This window comes from Beta vulgaris, chromosome 8, assembly GCF_026745355.1.
Source record: "Beta vulgaris subsp. vulgaris cultivar EL10 chromosome 8, EL10.2, whole genome shotgun sequence".
In the NCBI taxonomy this organism is placed as follows: domain Eukaryota; kingdom Viridiplantae; phylum Streptophyta; class Magnoliopsida; order Caryophyllales; family Amaranthaceae; genus Beta; species Beta vulgaris.
The window spans coordinates 50,722,601-50,740,521 of record NC_079209.1 but is presented as its reverse complement, the minus strand read 5'-3'; the positions used below and the strand labels follow the sequence as shown (position 1 = coordinate 50,740,521).

Genomic DNA, 17,921 nt, shown 5'->3' with positions numbered 1-17,921 from the left:
AGGTCTCAATGTTGCAAACATAGCCATCCCAACAATCAAGGGTCCAATGAAGAAATGTATTCTACCTACTTAATGTCTTGTAATTTTGTTTTTAATTTCACCTCTAAGTATTGTAATGGTCACTAATGACCCAAGTTATGTGTAAAATCTTTCTTTTTATTTATGCAAATTTCCCCATTGTAAAAAAAAAAAACTTTCTAGCTCCTATATTCTCCCTGTGTTTCCTAATGATCTTCATACTTCCTGTTTAAGTCCATTTTCAAAATATATTCCTACTTTTACTCTTTTTTTTTAAAATTAACATTAATTCATTGATTCAAAGTCATATGACATCTATAATAGAAGTAGAAACTAAAAAAATACATATCAACATGAAATAAATACAAATCTATTATGACAAAACCACGATCGTTGAGTAGATCTAACACTTCTGAAAACCCTCGTCTTTCACATCGCTGTCTGATAGAACCTTCTGCAAGGGGGTCTGTTGATCTTTTGTAGTTTTGAAGTAGAACTTGATTTAATTCAAGTGATTGTAAATGAAGTATTGACATCTGTTGCAACTCCGCACAAACTTCGATCAACAAATCAACATCTTGAATTACACAAAAACTCAAAAAAAAATCTCAAAACTCTCACATGGAGGGAGATAAAACCCAATATATGGGTAGGTATAGCCCAAAATATGGGTAGAAAAACTCTCCATTAGAGAGAAACTGAAATTTATTATTAGAAACATAAACATAAAAAGGAAAAATTGACAAGAATAATCCAAACTATCACCGTTTCGCACAAAATAATCCCAACTATGGGTTATTCTAGAATAATCTAAACTTTGGGGAGTACGTTCTCAAAATAATCCAAATTTTTAATTATCCTATATATAGTAGACCCCCAAAATGGATCATTGAAGGCAAGAAAAATAAAAGTTTGGATTATTTTGGGAAGGTACCCTAAATAGTTTGGATTATTCTAGAATAACCCAAAGTTCGGATGATTTTGAGCGGACCGGTCATAGTTGGGATTATTTCTGTCAATTTTTCCAACATAAAAAAACTAGTAATAAAAGGAGAAAAAGGGCCTTACCACTGCTCAAAAGGGTGGTGGTAGCCCCTAGGTTGAAAATTAGGGTTTTGTGGGAGAGGAGAGAGGATGCGGCTTTAGTTAAGAATGGTCGGTATATATATATATATATATACATATATACATATATATATATATATATACATATATATATATATATATATATATATATATATATACATATATATATATATACATATATATATATATATTCATATATATATGTTTACTTTATTCATTAATTACTTGATACAAGCTTGTTCTCTTTTCATACTACTTTAATCCATTTGTTGGACCCATATAATTTTACATTTTCTCTCTTCTTTTGGAATGAACGAAATGAGTAATTATTAATAATCATTGATTGAATATCTCTTTCTATTTTTCTCTTACCTCAAACCTTTAGAATATATCTAAAACTTTACTATAATACTAAGACTATTTTAAGTTCACCTTATTTTTGCTTATTTCAGATCTAATCAGATCAGATCAGAAAAAATAAGTTCAGATCAGATCAGTTCAAATCAGATCATGTTTATATTTAAAAAGCATTATTACTATTAAATATATTTCATTACATATTAGTAAAAATTATAATAATTGAATATTAATAAAGTACTCATTGAGACGAATCAAACAAGACCCTACATGACTATTTTTTTCTTATATATTGAGAAAAATCTAAAAGGTAAGATCTCGTAAATCAGATCGGATCAGATCAGATCAGTTCAGATCAGAAAAAATAAGTTCAAATCAGATCAGATAAGTTCAGATCAGAAAATTTCAGGTGAACTAAACATAGCCTAAATGTGATTCTTTTAATACTACTTTTACATACTTACATGACATCATTTATACTCTCATAAACTTCTAACATGCAGGAACTAGAAAGAGAGATGTAATATCAACAATTCTAACCTTAATAACCTGGATACTTCTAACCCCAATAGTGAAAATTTAGGGGCATTGTTGAACATGTATGATGCGACACAGGGGCCTATATATATATTTGGATCCTTCAATTACTATTTTTTGATTTTTCCTTTATCAAATAATTTCTTTGTCCCAGTCTGTTTGCTCCATTGGGGCTAATTTTTTTCACTTGATGTGAGCACTTCCACAACTATGTCCCTCCTCTAAATAATGATCCCGATTAGTAACCTTGGTTTATTTAAATTATACTGTTTGATTTTTATATTTACCAGCATAAAGTTTTGACCACTAATATCTTTAATTATTATAAGTAAAAAATTAAAAAAGTCAATAATATGTTACGACAAATTTAACAAAATATCATTTGACTATAAATGTCCGAAGCCACGACGACCCCTAGACTAAAACATAAAGTTGTAACACTGAACAATTAATATTATTATGTGCAACAGGTGCACAATAAATATATTGTGAGATTGCTTCACTTTAAATCAAAATTGATCACTTTTTAAGTCAATACGGGTTGTTTTTCAAGTCAAAAGGGACCCCTAAACAAATGGTCCTTTGTTAAAGTTAATAGGGTCACTTCTATACAAATGACTCGTTTAAGCAAAAAGTTACCTTCCTCTCACAATAATGTATTATGCACCCATCTCATTCAAGAATTTATTATTATTATATATATACTCTGATCCATGATAGAATGTCAATGTAACCGTTTTTACATTATAACTAGTTATTAGGCCCGGGGTATTCCCCGGGTAAGGAGAATTTTCATTTATTAATATTATACTTTAAATAATAACAACAAATATCACTTGGTCTAATGGTTAAGACTTTAATATATGACCTTGAGGTCATATATTAGTATAGATGTTGGATTTCTATGGACAAGTTTTGTTCACACTTCACAGGATTACCCAGATTTCAATCCCGATCCGTTCAAAATTCTATTATTATTTTTATGAAAAATAACATAGAAAATAATTATAACTCGTCATATGTATCCTCCTCTGAAGCGCCAAGATCGCAGTATGTCATTTTATCAACTCTCGTTTATTAGACAATTTGGAATAGATTGCTAGATACAATTTAATGTGTCAAGTTTTCTTGTTAGCATTGTTCACTATATAGATTACAACCTCAATAAGTTAGTGAATCAACCTTAATAACCTTATTGATCGATGTAAAGACTAACATAGCAGATTTCCATTGCAAAAGACAGGTGACACATAACAAATACCTCGACATCACAACATCTTCTAATACAATTATATAGATTTTCACCAAAATAGCCATGTAGTACGTACCTCTTTTTTCTTTTTGGTGCAAGCCCTGTACTAATTTTTACTAGTACCCAAAACAATGAATATACTTCAATATGAGGTCGTTATCTACTTAAGCTGTATTATTCGGTTTAGAAATCTCCTTCAAAGAAAGCTAAAAGATGAGAGCTTATATACTAAGCTTTTTCATATCATATATTATACTTCACCTACTTCTCTCCTTTCCTTCCCTCCAACTCATACTATATTATAAACTCAATACATCTAATCTCACCCCTCATATACAACTTTTATTCTTTCAACCCAACATTAACAAAATAAATCACCCCCAAAATTCCCCCAAAAAAACAACAAAAACAACAATAACAAAAAGTGTTGAATTCATGTTTGCGGAGGAGCTAATTAACACCCACCAAGCGTGTGACATACCCCCTTCATTCTCCCGCTCACTCCTTAGCTATCTTCTCATTTTTCCCACCTCAACAAACAAATCACACCAACAACAACAACCATTTTTATCCTTCTAAACCATTATTTCATTTACATCATTTGGTGAAGATCATCATTATTATGAGACAATCATCCATAGGAAGCAGCTCTCGACACTCGAATTACAGCCGGAGTTTCCACCTTCCTGATGAAGAAAACGCCTATGATGACTACCCTGCACCATCTTCCATTGGCGGCGCAATGCTGCCCGCCTTTCTTAAAGACCTCGGAAGAGCTACTACTACTGCCACTACCACTACCACCACCATCAACGACGAAGAACTCGTCGAGGTTGAATTACAAGTAGAGGATGACAACATTTATATATGTAGTGTTACACCAAGAGCTACAACACCTAGGAGTACTGGAGGTGGTGGTGGTGGAGGAGGTGGAGGTATTTTATCGAGGAGCCTCTCGGCTGCCTCGAAACTTAGGAAGAAATTCGCTTGGCCTTCTTCTTCAAGACCATCATCGGAGGCAGGGGATCAACCTCTGCCTCCGATGACTGAAAGAGACAAACGTAAAATGCGAGCGCAACTACAAAGGACCACGTCAGGCGCCCAAAGGGCATTGACGGGGTTACGTTTTATTAGTATGACTACGTGCACAACGACAGGAGATGATGGTGGGGAAGAGATGTGGAAACAAGTGGAGGCAAGATTTGATGAATTAGCACAAAATGGGTTGCTTGCTAGGGAAGATTTTGGAGCTTGCATTGGTTTGTTTTCTTTTCATCATTATATATATATCATCGTTCACATCGATGAAGATGTGATGTGATTCCAACCAATTATAAAATGATACGTACTTATTTCTTTTTTCGCTTTTTCTGAAGGGATGGCGAATTCCAAGGAATTCGCCATCGGTATATTTGATGCATTAGCAAGGAGGAAAAGACAGAGATTGAGTAAAATTTGTAAAGAAGAGTTACAAGATTTTTGGTTGCAACTTACTAATCAAAGCTTCGATGCTCGCCTTCAAATTTTCTTCGACATGTAAGTAATTATGTTGTTCATCTCTTTATGAACTATACTTTGGTATATTTCGTTGATCATGATTTGTGGGGCATGGATACATGATCAATTCTTGCATATTAATTCATTTTAACCAATACAAATAGAATTTAACTAAGTTCCAACTTTTGGGTCATTTCTTAAAAAGTGAAAAATTCGTTTGTCACTTGTAGAAGTCTTCCTTTAAATGGTGAAATGCTAGAGATTTCTACTACTTGGGTCATCTTTTTTCTCACTTTTATCTAAAACAAAATTCTTGTCATCTTTCACTTGTTTTTTTAAAATACTTAGTTTACCCATCTTGATTTTTGACACTATTCACATACATGACTTTGACTATCTCTTATAACTTGTATTTAACGAAAAATATAGTCATGTAAGATTGAATTAGTCTCAATGTGTATTATCCAAATATCAACTTTTTGTAATTTTTGCTTATCGGAAATTAGAGATAATAAGGTTTAAATTAATATCTCGACAAATATGCACCAAAGAAAATGGTAATTGATAGAGTCAAGAGGGAGTAAAATACATGAAGCTATTAATTTCATTTTATGTAAATAAAAAGTGTGTGATAAGTTTGATGGTTAGATGTAAAGGGTAAATATGTAAATTGAGTATGTAACTTAGTTTAGTCATAGAAAAAGTGATGTGAGAAAGAGTCTGATATGAAGTGTGGTTCATGTCGACAGTGCTGATAGTAACGAAGATGGAAGAATAACAAGAGACGAGGTCCAAGAGGTAATTTGTAGTTTTCGTATAGACCATCTTTGTCTATTATTTTTATTTGGTCCCCTAGCCGTCGGTTGTTTTGTCGCTGTTGTAAGAAAATTTCCTAATATATTTTTCCAAAAGTATTCTACTTTTATTACATTCATCAATTCATTCATTATTATCTATTTAGTGAGTCCAAAATTATGTCCTTTAACCACATCATTCTTAGTGTTTTAATCAAATATCAAGCCTCAATTATCAGTTTATCACTAACATGATAACACTTGGTAGATTTGGTAACGTTAGTCTTTTTTTTCTTTTTACGAGTTTAATTACCTCGTCTCAATGATAAATAATACTCCTTCAGTCTTATATTATAGTTTAATTATCATCATTATTTATTTGCTTATTGAAAATAGTTTTTAACTTTGTTTGATCAGACCAAGGATTGAATCAGTCATGCATTATGCTTTTTCACTACTTATTGTCACTCTCTCTTCTAAAATCAGCTTTTTTCCCCATAAAACTCATTTTCAATACATAAACGCTCCTTATTTTCTCTTAGATTCTATTGACCTTGATACACGTACAAAAATGGAATCAGACGCTATAATATGAGATGGAAGAAGTATCATTTAAATTTGAAGTTGTTTTTGAAAAAGTACTATGTATCTAATTTGGAAACTACTAAATTACTCCATGTCTCATAATTATCAAAATTATGTCCCTTAGATTAGACTTTTGTACACGTTTTTCAAATGGTTTATCATCTCTTGATAGGTTGATTTTACTACTTTTTCTCTTAGGTGTGATGGGTTAATTATGAGAAAATAACATAATAATAACATGAACAACAGAATATTGATTATCTAACACTTAGCAAATGTAGAAAAATAATTGTATAAATAGAATTTAGAACTTTAAGCAATGAACCAAAATCCTGTTTGATGTTTGACATAAGAAACACAACTTGTGTTAAGATCTGTGCTTTTCTAAACCAATTACATGAGAACAATAATTGCATTCACCTAATCTAAAACAATAGAATTGTTTGATAAGTTAGTTGTACCGATACTTGGAACTTTTCTTCTTCAATGAGGAAAACTTTTATTTTCAGATGGCAAAATTAGCCATCATTAACTAATATACTTTAAATTGAGCAAAAATATTCAAAGTTGCTTTTGTTTGTAAGTGTAGTTTGTCATTTGATGTTAATGTTTCTTCTTTTTGCTCAAATACTAGTATATGCTCCTTTTTCTTTCTGTTGCCAGCATATTAAAGAAAATTATTCTCTTATTTTCCTTAGCAGGAGTGACTATTGAACCACCTTACATTTGCTAAAGTAGGCAGCTCCTGTTTGTTGTTGTTATCAGCTTTACACCTTTCTTTTTAGCCCCCATCCCCCTCTATTTTTTCTCTTATAAAATGAAAAAATTATACTATGCAAAATTCAGCATATTTGTTGGCCTTTATACTTTTTTTTTGGACCTCATTGGGGACCAATTGGTAAGAAGGACTCTACTGGACCAACACCTCACTAAGATCAGTCAGCACAACTATATAGGTCAACGCTTAAGAGTAAGGGAGGATATAAAAAAATCCCTACTCCCAAACACAAGTAGGTAGTGGGGTTCAAACTTGTGACCTCCAAGTCACAAGGTGAGTTCCCCACCACCTCCACCAAGCAAGCTTGGTTTAAAGAAATATTTTTATTTAATAAGGTAAGGAGAAACCTTGACAAGTTGGGGGAAATAAAAGGGGGTCCAACTTGCCAAGGGTGAGAATCGATTCCAAGACCTCCAAATCTCTAACCAGTAGGCTATCCCTCACTCTCTTATTGGCCTTTATATTAAGGCTTTGTATTTCTCAACTTATTAGTATAAGTTTCGGTTGGTAAAAACAAGCTTTATCTACCAAAAAAAAGTTTTAATCCGGCAAAAATAAATTAACTACCACAACATTAAGTTGAGGAGAGTAGAACTTTGGTCCTCATCGCTTCATTCAAAATGTAACAATTATTTTTATAAGCATTAATTCTCTAAATATGTTGTTTTTCTCAACCATTTGCAGCTTATTATGCTTAGTGCTTCAGCAAATAGATTATCATCTTTGAAGGAGCAGGCACATGAATATGCAAACTTGATCATGGAAGAGCTAGACCCTGAAAACCTTGGTTACATTGAGGTAACTGCATATGCTTGTTACTTAAAACCACGTTATGATGCCCGATTATTAGGAACAATCCCTTGATTAGCATACTATAAGCAAATTTTATATGAGTAAACTGTAAACAAAACAAAGCAAAACAAGATAATTTTATCGAAGAAAGTAAAAATGTACAACTACTATATACCATTGATAATAATACAGGTAAAAAGTTTTCTGAATTTTGTATCCAAATGTTGTTTTTCATTTTACAGTTATGGCAGTTAGAAGCACTGCTGCTACAAAGAGATGTCTACATGGAATATAGCAGGCCACTAAGCACAGTAAGTGCAGGGTGGAGTCAAAATTTGAGCACATTAAGACCAGTAAGCCTGGTGAGAAAAGTAAGCTGCACATTAAGGTGTCTCATCCTAGAAAACTGGCAGAGAGGGTGGATTATATTGTTGTGGGTTACGGTCATGGCGTCGCTTTTCGTCTGGAAATTTCTTCAGTACAGGAAAAAATCAGCATTTCAGGTTATGGGTTATTGCTTATGCACAGCCAAAGGAGCCGCCGAGACCCTTAAACTTAACATGGCTTTAATCCTCCTTCCGGTTTCAAGAAACACGCTCACTTGGCTTCGATCCACTCGAGCCAGATGCTTCATCCCTTTTGATGATAACATCAACTTCCATAAGGTATGTATTACTTGTATGGCATTAGATCCAAATACCATATATGCTAATGGCTTGGTTGGTACACAGTAATGATAATGAATCCTAGTGTAATTTTGTATAGAAGAGTCTGTATCAACATTACCGGTAATGTTTATCAAACTTAATCAAACATTACTTGTTTTCGTAAACTTCTAAAACTCTTCGGGACATCACCACTTTGTTAGATGGTATTGAGAGGTAAAGTATGAAGAAAAACTCCTGTTTGAAAACAGAGTTTGTTACCATGACATTGGCATAGAAATTGTTCTACAAAATTACACTAAGATTCATTACTATTGCCACCATTTATGGCCACCTACAAAATGCACCATAAATGCACACCAATACACCTTCTACGGAACATATCCTTATACTCTAAACCAATCTCTAACGAGCAGATAATCGCGTGCGCTATAGCAATTGGAGTGTTGCTTCATGCAGGAATTCATCTAACATGTGATTTTCCCCGTTTGATCAACTCTTCCCCCGGTAAATTTGCACTCATAGCCTCCGATTTCAACAACAAGAAACCAACATACTGGGATCTTGTGAAAGGCATCGAAGGAGTGACTGGTATCGGCATGGTCGTTTTGATGATGATTGCCTTCACATTAGCAACAAGCCGGTTTAGGAGAGATGTGGTGAAGCTACCAGCACCTTTCAATCGTTTGGCAGGATACAATGCATTCTGGTATTCTCACCATTTGCTCGCTATTGTCTATGTCATGCTTGTGGTTCATGGATTCTTCTTGTTCCTAGTGAAGGATTGGACCAAAAAAACGGTAAGACCTCAAACCATTAATGTTAGTTAGCAAGATTAAATGAGGTGAATACCAATATTTTCTCATCTGATTTTCCTTTGTTTTCAGACATGGATGTATATTTCTATTCCGCTTCTGCTTTATATAGCTGAACGAAGTTTGCGGACTTGTAGATCAGAGATTCGCTCGGTTAAAATCTTGAAGGTGCAGCAACTACTAACTATTCTTTGAAGCGATTTCACCTTAGAAAAACTGTGACAACCCAAGAGAGCTTACTGTAATTGTTTTCAGGTGTCAGAGCTACCAGGAAATGTCTTCAGCTTACTAATGTCAAAACCTCAAGGATTCAAGTACAAGAGTGGACAGTACATTTTCCTGCAGTGCCCTGCCATCTCAAAATTTGAATGGTATGCTTAACCCTAACTTTCCCACAATTTAATTGTACTGCATGATTCTTCATCAGACACTTAATGAAACAATCGACCTCTTTAGGCATCCATTTTCTATCACCTCAGCACCAGGAGACAACTTCCTTAGTGTTCACATCAGGATTGTAGGAGATTGGACACAAGAACTAAAGCAGGTTTTTACCGAGGGTAGAATGTCGGTTTCCTCCATTGGTCGGCTCAAATTTGAAGAAGAGGGTATTCGTCAGAGAGGGTAAAAAACCTTCATTCCCTTATTATACTTCTAAATTTACCTTCCCTACTATACTTTCATGGAAACTTACAACAAATCATCCAATTCAGCTTACCTAGACTGCATGTTGATGGACCTTACGGCGCTCCAGCACAGGAGTACCAGAGTTATGATGTTTTGCTCCTCGTGGGACTAGGGATAGGAGCAACACCCTTTATCAGCATCCTCAAAGATCTTCTAAACAATGCAAGAGCAGCAACAGTAAGTTTGTCTAATTTACTATCTACAATTCTACAATACAAATTCTGTGGTTTGTCTAACAATAATATTATTTCTAATTGGCTTGCTTTCGACGAATGTAGGACTCAACCACCGACTTCAGTATATCAGATGACAGCTTAAGTAGTTTTGCATCGGCCAGTACAGCACAAAGTGGAAACAAAAGGCCAATGAGAGTTAAGAGTGCGCAATTTTACTGGGTTACAAGGGAGCCAGGTTCATTTGAGTGGTTCAAAGGGGTGATGAATGAAGTAGCAGAAATGGATCATAAGGTAAATTTTTCAAAAATAATGTATATGATTATAACAATAATAGTTACATATGATTCTGCAAAGCTGTCTGACATTACTCTAATGCTTGACACTGATATAGGGCTTGATTGAGATGCACAACTATCTTACTAGTGTGTATGAAGAGGGTGATGCCAGATCAACCTTACTAACGTTGGTCCAAGCTCTGACTCATGCCAAATATGGTGTTGATATATTATCTGGTACCAGGGTAAGATCGATCTTCACTACTCTATCTCTGATTTGCCAACTTCTTTTCACCTAACACCAGGTTAATGTGCTAAAATTATTTGTCTGAACTACTACTTCAAATATAATAATGATGGTAGTTAGGTCAGAAAAAAACAAGGGAAGGACTTCCTAACCAGACTGCATTATTCATTCTGTCTGAAAATATCTATTAAGTAATTTCAATGATAGAACTCAGTGAGGTTACTGCATAAGATGATATGAAAGACAATTATTTCATGTTCAAACTAATCTCTATTTTATCTAGAGGAGCTACTAACAAGCATTTCAACCCTGATATACTGCAGGTAAAGACACACTTTGCCAGACCTGATTGGAAAGAAGTATTTGCTAAAATAGCTAAAAAACATCCATACAGCACTATAGGTAAATTATTGCAGTTTTTAATTAACTTGTCTTTCAAGTTTGTCAAAAAAATACAAATATTCTCTGAGAATAATATTCCTTCAAGTGAAGTCAAAACCAACAAGGATTTCATAAACATACCTACCAACCTTGTAATTCAACACCTAATCTGTATTATGAGCTCAGTTCTGCAAACTTGGCATACATAAGCCATATCTTTGTTTTGACCTATTGTCAGTGTCATACCCATAATTATAAGATTGACATCAATAATAGGAGGAATAATAAAGATGATCAACAATCAATAACGATTACAACAAACATACATTGGTTATTTCTTAAACTCTCCATCTCAGTACCCATGTCAGTTTCTCAATACTTTATTTTTAACATGGGTGTGGACACTTAGACAATTCAATTTTAGACCAATTAAATGATTTTTAAAAAAAACAGCCGAATCAGGCTTCACCACTAGGACCCGTACCCCGAACCATGAGCACACGAGTCTAAAATATAATTTACCTAATATATATAATATGTTGCTTAATGTAGTTAAATATGCAGGGGTTTTCTACTGCGGCAGGCCGGTGTTAGCCAAAGAGTTGAAGAAATTAGCACATGAAATGAGTCACAAGACATCAACACGGTTCGAGTTCCATAAAGAGCAGTTTTAGAACAGAGAATAAACTCCCTTCCCCTCTTCCCAGAATGTAAAAACCCGAAAAAAAAAATGGAAAGAAAAGAAATCAAGCCAATAAGTCAAAACCAAACTAAGCTAACCATATCCACCTTTTTGCCAACATTGTAAGTACTCCAACATTCTTACTGAGAAACTCAGTAACATTGTATACACAATACATATACTATACACTTCCATCCATAGTAATCGCCTTCAGCGAAATTGTAAATGAAAACTTTACAAATGTCCATATAAAATATATATATAGCACATCATTCTATAGAAAATTCCATAGCCCTAGCTGTTATTCTAACAATGACTGTTTGTTACAAACAGGATTATTTCTTTCAAAATCTTAGGATCTATGTATCTTATTCTAGATTATACTCAATAAAATAAATTGCAGATTATTTGGTATCTTTTGGATATATTTTTCTGAATACATATAATTATACAGAGAAGCCGGCTTTCTATGTTATACTAATCTTATTTAATGCATGGAAGCACATCCAGAGTTGTCAACTCACCATCAAGGCATGAACTGGTATCATTTAGCCAACCACAATGGCGTAGGGTAGTCAACTTGGATTAATTTCCATTATTTTTCAGATAATTAAGTAATATAGACTGGTATGCCAACCACTAACTTGTATTGAAGGAAGACGTTAAGTTCGTTGTAATTACTAGTATTTTTTTATTTATTCTTTTTATGGAGTTAGTACTATATTTTAATGAGTCTTACTTATCAGTTATCAAAGATTAGGAAGTGGAATGATCAACCCCATCTAGATGTATGCAAGGTTCATGGCCTCTCAATAACGCATAGCTATTGCCTATTGCAGTTGCAAAGACCATGTCCTAGTACGCAGTTTTTTTACTTTTTTTTTTTAACTTTGTGGTAGGAAATGAACTAGTGACGGTGTATAAAGAGCAAGTACATCCACTGTTTTTAAATAGTTGTTCCATTTTGACCATCACGTTTGTAAAGGCACAACTTTAACCATTTAGTATTTATTAGTTTCAATCATACTTTCTTTTGTTTCAAAATACTTGCTACACTTCTCTAAAATGAAAATGTCACGATATTTGCTACATACCATACTTTTTCCTTAACAAATGTTTTCTACATAAAAAGTGGTGTGATACACACACACATGGTTAAAGTGAGACAGTATTTGCAATATTTCCTAAAAGAGCAAGAATTATCTATGCGATATTTTTCATAAATTATAATCTTCCCAAATCTTAAGATGAATATTGCGAAAGCCCATCTTCAACGCATCGTTTTTAGAAAGTTGTCCTTTTAACCTAATTTAGTGGGAAAATAGGAAATTCAGTACACTTGCATTAAATAAACTATGATACTATCAGTACTGAAAACAAGTTATAACCTTTTTAGCTGAAATAGTAGTAAAAATTTGTATTATTCTTGCCTAAATCAGAATTAGCAAAATGCTTTTAGGAACTTAACAGAAAGTAGTGTAAAAACCTAAGCTTAAAGCAGCCCTATCTATCTCAATAGAGACAGACTAGGATACAAGAATTGATTCAGGAACCAAAAGCACAAGATCTGGATGCCTAACCATCAAGCCATATTTTACGTGATTTTCGGCTCCCCTACCATATGGAGGTTAAACAATCTTAATCGAAGGAGTTTCCTGCAGTATATGTTATGAGTGATGCAGATTATACTCTATATGCAATGTAGCACTCGTGAAGTCCGGGAAGTAGGACACAAGAAGATCAAATGACATTTGCATCATAAATTCATAACACGTAATCATCACCAAGTTTCATTGAAATCTACTACTATTTCGGTGCCAAAAACTTGTATACTGAAGTACTGTCACATATACACCAAAAAGTGAGACAGAAAATCATGTAATCTCATATATTGATTTCCTCAGCATGCGCTTAAAGAGGGCAAAACTCTAAGTTAAGCTTCATTTCTTGGGTCTTTGAAGACTCGGGTTATAAGGTCATACCAGCAGAAAAGAGAAGCTCTCAGTCATCCTTCATTCTCCTCAAAAGATTGGAGATCCAGCGCCTAACCCGTCGTTTCAAAGTGTAGCCAACAAAAATTCCAGCAACAAAGCAAGCCGCACAAAGCTTTGAGCAAGTCCATATTGACACCCATTGTCTGCAAATGGACGAAATTGAGCTTTTAGTTTGTGAAGGTGACAATCACTACTTTCAAGATTCAAGGCAAGCATGACAATGGTAATGAACAGGATGAGTTTCACAAACATAATTCTAGTTTCTGCCATATTTAGTGCTCATTGTAGAACATATTACATCAAAGAAACATTGGCTAGTAATGCATGAAGTTACTCCTTTGTTCCTAACATATTGGAGGGATCATCTAAGGTTTACTTCAAATCCTTAAATGATCCCTCCAATAATGGCCTCTGGATAATTTGACTTAAGACCGCAACCTAGAGCATATCCCTGTAAACTGGCATAATGCCTCAACAAAAGGTTTGATTTTACATAAGTGTACAGCACTATAATAAGGGAAATCCAATGTGCCATAGCAAAAATTTGCAACAAAAAGCATTGCATATGACTAGATCTGATTGATATCCAGAGCTGATCCCTTCACTAAGGGCCCTTGGTAATTGATACTATTTGCCCCCGCAGCTGCAATGTCATATCATCAAAAGCCAGGCGGATCCCACATTGATTTGACTCTAAAATCCCTGTATTGCTACAATTCTAGTAAGTAGTAACTGCCCCTACAAAGCTGTTACTGCATTTCTCATTTCACCAACCACTGTGCACTTCCAAAATTGATAATCTAAGTGACGGTATTTGGTAAATTGAATGATGACGAGTAAATAAGAGAACATTTGGATACAAGATGAATCATGAAATCAGACAAATTCTAGAGGGCCTGATGACTTAAATCTCGATGCCAACGGATTCTTTGGATAATAAAACCAAGTTTTGCCTTTTTAGAGCCTTGGCATCTAAGAAAAATTATTGCACATCAATGGATGACCTTCATTACTGATACACCATCAACCTACTCATGTTGTCACTGCTGAGTCAACCGTGCTGCCTGTTGCATTGAAAGGAATGATTTTAAGCAGTTGATTTGTCATCCCCCAAGATCCAATCAACCTAGCAAGGTTATATCCTCAGCATCACCACCACTACGGTTGGGTGCGTGACTAGATTTCATGCATCTACCAAATTCTGAAAGTGCATAATCAGTGTTACACTTAACTTCATACGTGCCTCCTTACTGCTTAGAATGAGACCCTGCAGAGCTTGCACAAACTTAGTTACTGGCTACTGCTGCAGGCATAACTTCTCATGGCTTATTGACCAATGTCGAACTTAGCTTAAAATCTTCTTCATACAGCCATATGCTTCGGCTGAAATCTAAATTGAACTATATATGTTGACTGTTGGGATATCGGCTACTTTTGTATGCACACCCAATTTTCAGTTTCCATTTCAAAATTTGTTCAACATAAACAAGTGGTGTAAGCATGATAGGTTGTTTCTTCAATAACCAAATCAATGCGTGACCAAAGCAGTCACTAAGAAACAGTGACATGTTATATGGCTCTCACCTTAAGCTTCTGACTGGCTCATAGGTACTTAGCTTCTTCAATATATGTTCCATTGCAGTTGTCTACACCTTGCGGCTAGGCATTACTAAATTTCTCGAGTCAAAATCATAGGACATGAGACTCACCATGACCTTTTTACTTTAAAATTCACATCTCCTTCAAAATTGTTTCTCTCTCTTTACCCCCCCCCCCCCCCCCCCAAAAAAAACCAAAAAAAATATCTCACCAACTTTACCCCCATATCCTTGGTATTGATGAAAATCAAAGCGTGTAATCTACAATGAAATGGAGGGCATATATAATTACAATTTATTTCTTGCGTAACGGGTCACACACTCAAATAATGGTGCAGCCACATAAATTTATTGTGATAACATTATTTGTATTCCCTCTTAAACTTATTGGTAACCCCTCTAGTACTTATCAGTGTCCTACCTATTGATACATTGACACTAACCCTGTTAATCCATTGTCAATAACCAGTGTATACCATCAACAAATAGGATGGTGTGTGGCATACTCGCATTTAAAGAAATTGATATCACACTTACAGTTTCTTGGATTGTATAACCATTTTGTACATGCAAGATTTTATTGCCAAAAGCCAAGCATTTGAAAAGACTATAGGATCTTTGTACAGTCAAATACGCTCTACCACTGAGCAAAAGCTTTACTATCATATCTTATATGTGCCCCAATTTTTTCCAACATTTTGGGGGTTCAAGAAACAGCTTATAAATAGTCGCTTTATCCGAAAGTAATAGTTAAATTGCCCCATCCCTCATAGATATCACCATATAACTTAACCAAAACAAATAAAAAATAAATCTTCTTAATATTTGCCTCATCCCATCTTCTGTTCATAACTCAAGTCAAATGAAGAAATATCAGAAACCAACCATAATGTACTATTACCTATGTCCACAAACAAAATTCTCATCGCAATATTTAGTATACATCTCTTATCAAACTTCCTTTGCTATCTGCAATGAGGAATAACCCAAGAATCCACGAAAAAACTACGAAAATCACTGGCAATCCCACAAGGATGTCGACTTATGCACCATATAGTATCACATAACTTCCTCAATCTCCATGAAAGCAACCAATATACACCATATAATATCACATAACTCTAATTCAAAACCGAGGGCCAACAATGAGAATGTTGAAAATCCCTCAAAATAGATACTATTTACGAACATCATTTCCTCAAAAATTTTCTCATTCACGGGTAAGAATTTCAATACTTAGTGAAAATCAGAAAGAACATGAAGGGGTTTCAGAATTCCCCCACATACTGTTTTTTTCACAGCACCAGCATTTCATTTTTGCATAATTATGAGAAAATGATGATGGGTAAATAAGTATATGCAAGATTATGTCCTAAATTCACCAAATTTCACAGGAAAATTGCAAAAATAGATTAAGGAGAAGCATAAATGGAGTACCTTGAAGGTCTGGTGGCTAGAACTCCATAAGGCAAAGATGAAGAAGAAGATGGAGGATGTGTTGATTGTGCTTCCATTGCTGAAGATGCCGCAGTTTTCGCATCTTTCGAAATCTTACGGAATGCGCTCTGAACATTCTCCATTTCAACCCAACTCCACTTTGGATTTCCCCTCTCGAGTCCAGGAAACAATGAGGTTTAAGGGTTTTACCAACTTTTTATTATGAGAAGTGTGCTGGTGGAGAAGCTTAAGCACAAATTGCCAATTCATCTTGGACACTTGTTGGTGGGGTGGAAGTTATTTGGACGAAAACCAAAATCTAATCCAATCTAAATCGAATTAGTAAATTAAATTGGGTTCGAACTATGTTTGAGATGGATTCGGATGTATTTGGATTGAGTTTTTCTAAAAATTTAGATTTTAGGATTTGATTTGGAGTGACCGTGATTAAATGTAAAACAACTGAATAAGAAATCGCATATGTAGTGTATATTTGTATATTTGTGCACAGAAGTAGAATTGTGTCATAAAGATGGAAGTAGGACCTCCAACCAACTACGTCAACATTGATTCTTATTTGGTATATTTAAGATTGGGATAAGTGGTTTGTTTCGATAAAATTTATAAGTTTGTATAAATTATTATTTCACCGTTAATGCTAAAATTTTATGGGAGGAGTGAGAAAGAGGTGGAGGAGGAAGAAGAGGAAAGAGTTGGAATCGGAGGGAAAAAAATTAAAAAGTGTTGGATGGTAGGGTGGTGAGGTGGTATTGAATAGGTTGTGGCGAAAAAAAAATAAAAAATGTGTTTTACCTGTTGTAGCAAATCATTAACCTGCTGAGACTAATATGGCAAAAGTATGCATCGTTGAGATTGCTTAGAACTAATCCTTTGTTGGGACTGAAAATAGTGGAACCTTCATAGTTAGGACTGTTCTTATCAATTTTTTCTTAAAAATAATTATAAAAGGAAAATAATATTAATAAGTTACTACATTATACAGGGAGGGGATTAGGGAAATTTATTTGGGGCTTTTTGGTTTCACCCGTGATTTCGCACAAACTTTCTCTCTAACATACTTTTTTTCTTTTTGGATTTTTTATAGCTATGTGACATATGGTAAATGAATTTATTGGGTCAAATATGTATTTTTGGCTTATTTATAACATAAATTAATCTCTTGGATTTAAATTTACTAGTTAGTGACAGTTTACCAATCTGTAAAATTCTATGTTTTGGCTTATATATATCATAAATACTCTTAATAA

General features: G+C 34.3%; 2 protein-coding genes across 4 annotated transcripts; one reads left to right on the top strand and one right to left on the bottom strand.

The window, feature by feature from the left end:
- The first annotated feature begins 3,369 nt into the window (after positions 1 to 3,369).
- On the top strand, positions 3,370 to 12,038 carry LOC104901666 (respiratory burst oxidase homolog protein E). Of its 2 annotated transcripts, none has more exons than XM_048635045.2 (14): positions 3,370 to 4,509; positions 4,627 to 4,786; positions 5,497 to 5,545; positions 7,589 to 7,702; positions 7,939 to 8,361; positions 8,778 to 9,161; positions 9,249 to 9,344; positions 9,432 to 9,547; positions 9,633 to 9,800; positions 9,890 to 10,040; positions 10,142 to 10,330; positions 10,431 to 10,559; positions 10,885 to 10,963; positions 11,495 to 12,038. In XM_048635045.2, exons 1-14 carry the CDS (start codon positions 3,873 to 3,875, stop codon positions 11,614 to 11,616), a joined length of 2,817 nt encoding a protein of 938 aa, XP_048491002.1. In that variant the 5' UTR covers positions 3,370 to 3,872; the 3' UTR covers positions 11,617 to 12,038. The 2 variants fall into 2 exon arrangements, with proteins under 2 accessions (XP_048491002.1, XP_010687558.2); XM_010689256.4 differs by having other exon boundaries at positions 3,387 to 4,509; positions 11,507 to 12,038.
- Positions 8,980 to 16,888, bottom strand: LOC104901667 (hypothetical protein). 2 transcript variants are annotated; one of them, XM_010689260.4, is made up of 3 exons: positions 16,654 to 16,888; positions 13,607 to 13,761; positions 8,980 to 9,134 (listed from the first exon to the last, which is right to left on the bottom strand). In XM_010689260.4, the coding sequence occupies exons 1-2, from the start codon at positions 16,794 to 16,796 to the stop codon at positions 13,626 to 13,628; spliced, it is 279 nt and encodes a 92-aa protein (XP_010687562.1). In that variant the 5' UTR covers positions 16,797 to 16,888; the 3' UTR covers positions 8,980 to 9,134; positions 13,607 to 13,625. The 2 variants fall into 2 exon arrangements, with proteins under 2 accessions (XP_010687562.1, XP_010687560.1); XM_010689258.3 differs by lacking the exon at positions 8,980 to 9,134 and having other exon boundaries at positions 13,350 to 13,761; positions 16,654 to 16,886.
- Between the last annotated feature and the right edge of the window lie 1,033 nt (positions 16,889 to 17,921).

Coding starts and splice junctions, on each gene's coding strand:
- LOC104901666 (XM_048635045.2), top strand. CDS start 3,873: ATGAGACAATCATCCATAGGAAGCAGCTCTCGACACTCGAATTACAGC. Junction 10,331..10,430: donor TAGCAGAAATGGATCATAAG/GTAAATTTTTCA, acceptor ACACTGATATAG/GGCTTGATTGAGATGCACAA. Junction 10,560..10,884: donor ATATATTATCTGGTACCAGG/GTAAGATCGATC, acceptor GATATACTGCAG/GTAAAGACACACTTTGCCAG.
- LOC104901667 (XM_010689260.4), bottom strand. CDS start 16,796: ATGGAGAATGTTCAGAGCGCATTCCGTAAGATTTCGAAAGATGCGAAA. Junction 13,762..16,653: donor CTAGCCACCAGACCTTCAAG/GTACTCCATTTA, acceptor GTCCATTTGCAG/ACAATGGGTGTCAATATGGA.